The 10,184-nt window shown below is 43.0% G+C and overlaps 3 protein-coding genes across 8 annotated transcripts in view; 2 read left to right on the top strand and 1 right to left on the bottom strand.

Moving 5' to 3' along the window:
* The window catches only part of LOC116712074 (NACHT, LRR and PYD domains-containing protein 3-like), a 1,065,068-nt gene that overhangs the window by 622,944 nt on the left and 431,940 nt on the right, over nt 1–10,184 (top strand). The gene's annotated exons all lie outside the window — the stretch shown is intronic.
* On the bottom strand, nt 49–3,462 carry LOC116712161 (uncharacterized). Of its 2 annotated transcripts, XM_032552055.1 has the most exons (4): nt 2,371–3,462; nt 621–2,280; nt 224–530; nt 49–142 (listed from the first exon to the last, which is right to left on the bottom strand). In XM_032552055.1, the coding sequence occupies exon 2, from the start codon at nt 1,730–1,732 to the stop codon at nt 830–832; it is 903 nt and encodes a 300-aa protein (XP_032407946.1). In that variant the 5' UTR covers nt 1,733–2,280; nt 2,371–3,462; the 3' UTR covers nt 49–142; nt 224–530; nt 621–829. The 2 variants fall into 2 exon arrangements, with proteins under 2 accessions (XP_032407946.1, XP_032407947.1); XM_032552056.1 differs by lacking the exon at nt 2,371–3,462 and having other exon boundaries at nt 621–2,356.
* On the top strand, nt 3,557–4,912 carry LOC116712176 (beta-1,4-galactosyltransferase 1-like). Its single transcript, XM_032552072.1, has one exon. It carries the CDS (start codon nt 3,743–3,745, stop codon nt 4,334–4,336), a length of 594 nt encoding a protein of 197 aa, XP_032407963.1. The 5' UTR covers nt 3,557–3,742; the 3' UTR covers nt 4,337–4,912.

The raw sequence follows: 10,184 nt of genomic DNA, 5'->3' as shown, positions 1-10,184 counted from the left end.
GAGAAGATTTCTAGCCCACATGCAGAACACAAGACAGGAGAGTAGGAATCAGTTTAAGTGATTTATTAAGATTACACAATTATCAGAGTGTGGCAAAGTGGTCTGGTCCAGGGAATCAACGGTAACGGGCAGCAGTGGTTCACTGCGAGGGGAAAGAGCAGACTGGTGAGTTCAGGGGTCGTGGGAACATGGAAATCTCAGATCAAACGCAGACTGTTCTTACTTGTGGTGGTTGGATCTGAATCTTGGAGGGTAACTGAGTATGTCCAGGGTCTCGGTCTCTTAGTGGGTCCAGGAACAACGGAGGAGTGCGGCGGAGAACGGACAGGTAGGCTCGGGTGCAACGGAGACACAGAGGAGAGGTTCCACCGCCAGCCGTGGGATCCAGGAGATACTTGTAAAACAACGGAGAGGTGAGTCTGGGAACTCGGGCAACCAGTGGGTACTTTCCACGGCATCACGAGGGCGGTTCTGAAACCAGGAAAACTGCCAGGATCTGGTCAGCGGGTCCAGAGTGTCAAAGGGATCACCTGAAGGCAACAGAGAAACACAAAGAGAATCACTGGAAGGCTCAAGGTAATGAGGAACACAGAGACAGGGCTCAAGGGGCTCAGAGGTACCGTGACTGGCAAACACTCAGGCGACGCTGGACTGGCGGTCAACTCCAGTATGTTCCGCTGATGAGGGTAATTGTGGACAGCTGTGGATGATGACACCACCGCACTCCAACCGGAACCTGTCGCCATCTGGTGGTAAGAGGTGGAAAAGGCGCACAGGAAAACCCCACCAAGAGAACCAGAGAATCCCGGAACATAACAGTACCCCCCCCTCAACGGTCGCTACCTGGCGGCCTAGAAGAGCTGGACGGCAACGAGGAGCGATAGTCGGAGATGAGGGAACGATCTAAGATGAACGAACCAGGGATCCAGGAACGCTCCTCCGGACCGTAGCCCTCCCAATCGACGAGGTACTGCCTGCCGCGACCTCGCCGACGGGAGTCCACGATCCGGCGGACGTCGTAGGCAGGATGACCATCAATGTCACAGGGGGGTGGAGGGGGTTCGGCCGGAGGGCAGAGCGTACTGGTCTGGACGGGGTTAATCTGAGACACATGGAAGGTAGGATGGACGCGGAGGGAGGCGGGCAGACGGAGACGAACAGCAGATGGACTGATTACGGCTGCGATGGGGAACGGACCAATATAGCGGGGAGAGAGTTTTTTGGAAATGGATTTGAGGGGAATGTCGCGTGAAGAGAGCCATACCTGTTGACCAGGGGTGTATACGGGTGCGGGTCTCCGCTTACAGTCAGCCTGGCGCTTATTACGCGCTGCTGTTTGGTTGAGGTTATGGACGATTGTGTTCCAGACGGCAACGGCGAATGTGGTGACGGACGGAAGTGACTGAAATATCTTCTTCCTCTGAGGGTAGTAGAGGGGGTTGATAACCAAGGGATGCTTCAAATGGTGACATACCGGTAGCTGCTGAAACGTGGCTGTTGTGAGCGTACTCCACCCAAGGAAGGAATCGGGACCAGTCGGAGGGGTTGGTGGAGGTGAAGCAGCGGAGGGTGGTCTCAAGGTCTTGATTGAGCCGTTCAGTTTGACCGTTGGTCTGGGGATGAAAACCGGACGTGAGAGAAACAGATGCATTAAGAGTAGAACAGAAACTTTTCCAAACCTGGGAAATGAACTGGGGACCTCGGTCTGAAAGGATCTCTCGTGGAATCCCATGGAGCCGGAACACGTGCTTGACCAGGAGTTGTGCGGTTTGGAAAGCTGTGGGTAATTTACGGAGGGGAACGAAGTGGCAGGCCTTGGAGAAACGGTCGACGATGGAGAGGATGGTGGTCATGCCCTTGGAAGGAGGTAAGCCGGTAACAAAGTCTATGGCTATGTGGGACCATGGTCGTTTGGGAACGGGGAGAGGTTGTAGGAGACCTGACGGAGGTTGATGAGATGTTTTATTTCTGGAGCAGGTGGTGCAGGCTTGGACGTATTCACTGACATCTTTATGAACAGGGTCTCGGTCTCTTAGTGGGTCCAGGAACAATGGAGGAGTGCGGCGGAGAACGGACAGGTAGGCTCGGGTGCAACGGAGACACAGAGGAGTGGTTCGACCGCCAGCCGTGGGATCCAGGAGATACTTGTAAAACAACGGAGAGGTGAGTCTGGGAACTCGGGCAACCAGTGGGTACTTTCCACGGCGTCACGAGGGCGGTTCTGAAATCAGGAAAACTGCCAGGATCTGGTCAGCGGGTCCAGAGTGTCAAAGGGATCACCTGAAGGCAACAGAGAAACACAAAGAGAGTCACTGGAAGGCTCAAGGTAACGAGGAACACAGAGACAGGGCTCAAGGGGCTCAGAGGTACCGTGACTGGCAAACACTCAGGCGACGCTGGACTGGCGGTCAACTCCAGTATGTTCCGCTGATGAGGGTAATTGATGACAGCTGTGGATGATGACACCACCGCACTCCAACCGGAACCTGTCGCCATCTGGTGGTAAGAGGTGGAAAAGGCGCACAGGAAAAACCCCACCAAGAGAACCAGAGAACCCCGGAACATAACAAAGATCTTTGAAATGCCTTGCTGCTGAAATGTGCTATACAAATAAAATGTGATTGATTGAAGTTTTGATCCGCTGAATACAAAACATTTCTAAAATAAAATTAAAGTATGTCTTTTAAAAATTCTAAATTTTATATTATCAGATTTCCTCTGACGTCAGAATGTCCGCAGACTGATGAGAACTAGAATGTTCTGAGGTTTCAGAGAGAGAAACTTCTATAGATTAAAAAGTTTCCTCCAAAACACAAAGAAACTCAGATGTTTAGAAAAATTATTAGATTTTGATCAAAAATAGTCAGAAATGGACAGAGATTAAAGTTAAAACTGCATGTTTTGCCGCCAGGGGTCGCTGTTTCAAACCTTCTTACTGATTTATTTATTTGAGAAAACAAGATAAACATTTTGACATACATAAAAATGTGAAATGCTCGAAGGTCCAAGGATGAAGTAAAATGTTTCTGTTCCTATAAAAACAGGTAAAAAACAAGAAACTTAAACTGATTTTATGCTGTTATTTTCAATACATTTAGTTCTACAAGTTACTCAACTTTTTATTATGTGTTGAGTTTTAGATTTCTCTTAAATGAGCCGTTCATTTAAAACAGGGAGTTTAACTCGTTTTGGGTCGATCTCTGCTTCAGCTCACCTGGATGAAACGGTCAGGTGGTCAGCAGAACCGGGTCTGGAGCAGAACCTCCAGACCCGAACGGTCTGGACCGGCCGGTTTGAATGTCTCAGCTCCAGAACAGCTGATTCAAACGGTCCAGCCTGTTATAAAGTTCTGCTGATAAATGAACCGTCATTTGATTTGAACTGAAACCCAACACACCGTCCTGCACAGACTGGACTTTAACAACCAAAAGCTTCTGCATTATAACTTCATGTTTTACATATAAGTATACAAATGTTATATAGTTCTGAATTTAAATAAAACTTCATCAGCAAAGTTTTGGTAAACATTTTAATGCTATTCTAGATGTTGAATGAACCGTCTGTGCTACAGCAGAACAAGCTTCCATTTAAATCCCGTAATGCCAGTTGGGTTTATAGCTCAGATAATTCTGCAGATTCAGTATTTTATTTTACGTCCATCTTCTAGGTGGCTGTCATCATCCCGTTCAGAAACCGGTATGAACACCTGACCCACTGGCTCCACTACGTCCATCCGGTCCTGATGCGTCAGCAGCTGGACTACGGTGTGTACGTCATCAACCAGGACGGAGACGAAGCGTTCAACCGGGCCAAGCTGATGAACATCGGATTTGTTGAAGCACTGAAGGAATACGATTACGACTGTTTTGTCTTTTCTGACGTAGACCTGGTACCAATAGATGACAGAAACCTCTACAGATGTTCTGACCATCCCAGACATTTATCTGTGGCTGTGGACAAGTTTAACTTCATCCTGCCCTACGCCACCATCTTCGGTGGCGTCTCAGCGTTGTCCAAACAGCAGTTCCTTAAAGTCAACGGCTTTTCAAACACCTTCTGGGGCTGGGGGGGTGAAGACGACGACATGTCGCAGCGGATCTCTTACAGACGGATGTTCATATCCAGACCAGACTCCGTCACTGGGAGGTACAAGATGATACAACATGAGAGAGATTCTCACAACGATCCAAACCCAAGAAGAGGTCAGAAACTGACAGAAACCTATTTTAATATAATCAAAGATGGGCTTAGTACTCTGAATTACACAGTCAGAGAGATTAGGAAGGATTTATTATACACTTTAGTTACAGTGGATGTTCAGGTTCCAGCAGGCTGATGTGGATCCAGATGTTTCTGTTCCACACCTGGACGATTGGACCAAAACAAAAGTCAACTAATAAAACAGGGAGAATAAAACGGAATAGTCCAAGTTCATCAACCCAACAATGCAAGATGGGACTTGGTTGGTTATTTAAATTACCGAAGGTGTTGCTGTCCTGGACGGAGGCGTACTGGTGTCTGTTTGACGACCAGTTCATGTGTTCAAACTGGAAACGATGGCATGGAGTCGTGGACTTTGCAGCAAGCATGTGGCGACAGTGGACAGGATCCACCTCCTTCAAACAGGTTGAAGCCTCCAGAACCACCGAAGCGGTTCTGGTGGACCTGAAAGGCGGATCCACTTTAAGAAGTGACGGAACTGGATCTTCCACCAAACGCTCTTCATGTTCAGACCAACGTAGATCAGTTTGATTCGATTCTCCAACATTCATAACGATGACATGAAACTTTGTTGGTTTATTATTGATTGAGACTTTTTCCCTGTTGGAGCTTTTATTGGTTCGATATTGGTTCTGTTTTTAATAAAGTGAAGCACAATAAGGTGATGGATTTTTAAGAATTAAACAAATTCTTAAAAATTTATTAATTCTAAAATAAACAATATAATGTAAAAGGAGATTTCAGTAATTTAATATTTTTTATTATCTTACGTTTCTAAGGCTGTTTTGTTCTGTATAATCTGATGCATGAATGAAAGTTTTTAAACTTTTAAAGTCTAATCATTATGATGTATTTATCATTTATTTGACTTTACAGTAGATATTATTCACATTCCTTTATAAATATTTAAAACACACTTCACTGAGATCAATAATCTGTTTTTCAAGACAGACCAGGAGTGTTGGGTCTCAGAAATGTGATATGAAGACAGAAAAACTGCAGTTTTTGTTCCTAGTTTCCTGTTTTCAGTAACTTTAATTTGCTATACAGTTGGTAGCTTCAGTAGCTTCCTCATAAAATGGAGGCAGACAGGAAGTACGTAGCTACCGGTCAAATCTGATTGGCTCACAGTGAAAAATAAAGGAGACAAGAAAACCATATAAAAGAAAAATAAAAAGTAAAAATGAAAGATTTCATGGGTGAAATTCAACCAATAATACTGAGGTAAAGTAATTCAGTTTTAAATAAAGAAATAAAATGTCTCTTAAGTTTTAAAATAAATTCTAAAAGTTAAATCAGTTTTAATATGATTTTACTGGAAGATTAAATCAGGAACCTGTTAAATGTTTTCAACACACTAGCGCCCTCTGGTGGTCTCAAAGTAACTGCACATATAAATATGTTTTAAAATCACTGAAGAAGAAAACTTCATGAATTTGACTCCATTCTACATGGATTCTGTGTTTTAGTCAAATGTTGTTAAAAGCTTCATGTTTTACTAAAACATGAAGATAATTTGAACCATAAAGATAATTACTACATGTTAGAGCATGAGCACAGACCATAACATACAATACAAATTGTTTAAAATGTATTAAAAGGAAGGATTTTTTTAAGTACTTACTTTAAAATAACATTATTTATAAGCTACAAACACCAAAACTCTGGAAAATATTTAAAAGCCACCAATGAACCTCAGTTTATATAAAACTCAGGAGGATGAAGGAGGTAACGTTTCCCTCCAGGTCAGGCAGAGACCAACCGTTAGTAAGAACCTCAGAGTTTCAGATTCTGTCTTTTGTTGATGAGTCTGGAAATAGTTCATAAATATGCAGCCTGGCCTGTTGGAGTATCTGGGTGAATAGGAAGCTGTCATGATGGTGAAAAGAGAAACAACTCAGGCTGCAGAAAAACAGGAAGATGGTGGTTACAGTCAGCTGACTTACTGAAGGGCGACAGAGCAAATGGCTTCGTTCTCACAGGTTCCAGGTTTAATCCTGGTCCTTCCCTCAGATAACTGCATCACAAACATCCACCAAGAGCGAATTGATGGAGTTATGAGTGATGGAGGCTGCGGTGTGGGATCGCCCTAGAGGAAGATGCTAAAGGTACAAAAATAGGTGAGCAATATGAACGATGGAGGATTTATAGATATATAAAACTGAACATAAAGCTGTATGTTTATGTTCAGTGGTTCTGGTTTTCATTCAGTTCTCTCAAACTTTCCTGTTGATCGATTCTCTGTATTTATTGTTGTTTTGCTCTATTGGTTCTTTTCCAACCTGAACCTCAGACTGGATGGAGATCGTGATCAGAATCTGTTTTTGTTTCCATGATAAAAGATCCCAGTTTCCTGTCTGACATGTAGCTGCTGATGAAACACTGAATAAAATCAGCTCCAGCTGAACATCTAAAGCATCTGAAGAGGTTCTGACCCGAACCAAACGGTTCTGTCTGAGAAGAAACTCTTAACAATCAGTTTGTCATCAATAATTATCTTCACTTTGTAAGAAAAACATTTACTTGTGAAACAAATGTACTTTTAGGAGTCTTTTTATCAAACCATACGTTTTAAATGTAAAACATTATTATGGCTGAGACTCGTATTATTTCTCTCCAGAAGTTCAATCATTTCAAAAAACAAACATTTGGCCAATCAGCATCGCTGAGCTCAATGCTTTTGGCGGCTGGAAATATTTGATCTATCATAGAAAATGACAGAAAGTTTTGTATCACTTTGGTGATCATGGAGATCATAGCAGGAAAGGAAACGTTGGACCGGATTCTCCATCTTGTTTGACAAAACAGAGGATTTTGCAGCTGGCCGTCAGCCACAGCTTCTGTTTTATCACTTTTAGTTTCCATATTGCTTTGCTCTTTTCTGCTGTTTACTTCCTCTGTTCATCAGCCACTAACATTTGTTCTTTGCTGATAATCAGCTCTGAACGTTGTGGTTTAGTTGATGCTTACGTTGCTCTGCTTAGCATGATGCTAATGCTGTTTTCATGTTTAAATCGTTAACAATGATGATGCTCCTGCTGCCTTTCCAGTTTCTGCTGCTGTTATAATGTTGCTGTCTGGTTGATTTCTTGATGTTTGCGGGTCGGAGGGTCGTTCTGGTGCCGTTCTGGTGCCGTTCTGGTGTTGTTCTGGTGTCGTTCTGGTGCCGTGTTGGACAAGGAGGAGCTGAAGTTTGGTTTGCTAACTCAAATCTTTGAACATTAATCTCTGTTAGGTTTCTCTGACTCTGATTGCTGGATAAATCCAGGGGTTTGCTTCCTGTTGTGGTTCCAGCAGAACATGGTTCTGAGTTGTACCTGTGATTATTTGATCCGGTTTCACTGCCAGAGTGCTTTAGTTCTTTTAGGCAGGAATCTCTCTGCTGTCTGGCGCCTAGTCGATCCAGAAAAGTTCAGTTTTGGTTGAATTTAGCCTGCTGTTTGTTCAGAGTTAAACATTAGTTGTTTTGTTTTTTACAGTTTTGGGTCTGATTTGTTGTTGACACAGATTTAATGTTTAGTCCTCATATTTTCTTCCTGAGCTCCTCTGTGCAGGTGTTACTGATCTCTCAATAATAATGTACCCAGATATGTTGGGACGTGGGGGCCATTCCTTGAACTTTTGAGTAATACCACTGGACACTGGTAGTGACAGACTAGCGTCTGCTCTGTGGCCCTGCTGCCTCCCTGCCTGTCAGAAAGGCTGTAGGTTGGCCTCTCGGTTGGTACACAAGTGACTTAATAAACCCTGATGCACTCATTTCCAGCAGAATGCGGAGGAGCTGAATATTTTATTTAGTTATCTTGTTTTAGTTGTACATATTAACCTTCCCCCCTTTTTTTTCTTTCTGTTTCCCCCATTTATCTATTTGCTGTTCTATCTTCTATCCTTAATAACCTGGGTTGGGTTGGGGTATCACTGTTTGTGTTGTTTATTTTCTGGTTACATAAATGACAGTTGGACAGTCGTATTCTGGAATTTATTTGTAACTGCAATCCTGTTTGGACTCACTCACTGATGATGACAATATAGAAGATCCCAATGCCAGCGTCACGCCAACTGGTCATCGCGGTCTGATCGATGATCCGGATATCATTGGATTTTGATAACTGTCCTGCAGTTTTGTTAATTTGTTGAAAACAATATATTAAATAAAAAAAAGATAAAAAAAACTCTCAAGAAACAGATACTGAAAAGAGTTCACATGAGATGATCATATATGGCACATGTGCCAAACTCAAGGCCCGAGGGCCAAATCTGGCCCCCCATAGCTCTTTATGTGGCCCTCTAGACCCCACATTACAGCAATAGGCCCTTCCAGTTTTAATAACTGCAAAATTCACACAAAAATCAACAGATCCCCACATTTTTTTCTGATTTTAGCAACTTTTTTTTCTCAAAATTGGCCGAAACCATTTGGGTTCCAGTGGCTGCTGTTTCAGCCTGACTTGATGTCAAGTTATAGTCCATGACTGATGGAGCAATTAATAAAAGATCACATTTAACATCATATATTAGTGCAAATATCAAAACAATTCCTAACGAATTACAAATATTTCTAAATTTGCACCACAAAATCTGTGATGTTGATTGCAGAGAACCACAAAAACAATCCTGGATGAACTGATTAGTGTGAAAAGATGTTCAATATGATGTTGTTTTAAGAAACACTTACTGAATGCTGAAACACCTATTTATTGATATTTTAACAATTGAATTGGTTTTTATCAATACGTTTCGGCCCAACAGGCCCTTTAAGAACATCCTGATTTTTGATTTGGCCCAAATGGAAATGAGTTTGATGCCCTGATATTTGGGACAAAAACAAGTGAATCCTGGATTATTTTGAATGTAAACAAGAATAAAGAGGAAGATATTTGGTGGTGGAATGATGTCACACCGCCAGCAAAGGAAGATTCTGTGATGTCACTGGCCATGCAGTCTGTGATGTCATCAACTGCAGAATTGTATGTAACACAATTCTGCATATTTTTCATTGCTTGCAATATCACTGACCAGTTCAGACGTTCAAAGCTCTTTCCGATCGACCGTTCAGGTAGTTTACCAATCGACTATTTTACTGATTGTATTTAGGAGAAAATGTCTCATCATACGCCGAGATACCACAGTGGGATGATGGGACCCCATGCGAGAAGGGGAGTCCAGGAAAACCCCGAAGGCAGGTTCCCTCCTGCACAGCCGAATGCCTTACACTGGGAAATCCAAAGACTGAACTCCCTTCTAGAAATAGAGAGAGCCGGAAGGTTTGAAGACAACCAAAGACTGGCCCACCTGAAGGAGGAGCTGGAAGAGACGAAACTCCAGTTACAAAGGCAGACAGATATCAAAGAAACGCTTATCAGCCAGGCCGAAGACGCAAAGAGGGAACTTGAGAGACTAGAGAGGTTCAGTGATCCAGAAGTCATTAAAGCTGTGATCACTGCTTCCAAGGCTTACAAAGATGTGAAAGACATGAAGATGAAGCCCTTGCAACAGGAATATGTGGATTTAAAGGTGGCCCACCTCCTCAGCCAGGAAGCACTTAAAGCTGAAATACATGATGAGAAAGTGAAAAGTCAGGCCCTCCAAGAAGAACTGGACGAACTGCAGACTTCCTACGAGGAGCTGCGCTCTAAGTACGAAGCAGACGATGCTCTGGTGAGGCAGGAGGCCGAGACACAAACGTTTGATGAAGAGCAGCTTAGTGAGGAACAAGGACTCCTGGAGAATGGGAGAGCTGAGAAGGACGACATGTTCCAAGAAATGTCACAAAAGATCTCATTCCTGCAAGACAGTGAGAAACATTTGCAGGAAGAATTAAATCAAATGAAAAGTTCATACAATGAACTGAACTGCAAATATGAAAGTGAAGTTATTGGACTAAAACAAGACGTGGAAACATTCCAGAAGATGATTCAGCAGGGGGAAACAGCTCTTTCTAAAGAAAAGAAAGAAAATCTGAT

Source organism: Xiphophorus hellerii, chromosome 21 (genome assembly GCF_003331165.1).
Source record: "Xiphophorus hellerii strain 12219 chromosome 21, Xiphophorus_hellerii-4.1, whole genome shotgun sequence".
Lineage (NCBI taxonomy): Eukaryota > Metazoa > Chordata > Actinopteri > Cyprinodontiformes > Poeciliidae > Xiphophorus > Xiphophorus hellerii.
Note: the sequence above shows the minus strand (reverse complement) of the source record. Positions and strands in the feature narration are given on the sequence as shown.

Bases quoted from the DNA above. Each gene is read 5' to 3' on its own strand.
- LOC116712176 (XM_032552072.1), top strand. From the start codon at position 3,743: ATGCGTCAGCAGCTGGACTACGGTGTGTACGTCATCAACCAGGACGGA.
- LOC116712161 (XM_032552055.1), bottom strand. From the start codon at position 1,732: ATGGGATTCCACGAGAGATCCTTTCAGACCGAGGTCCCCAGTTCATTT.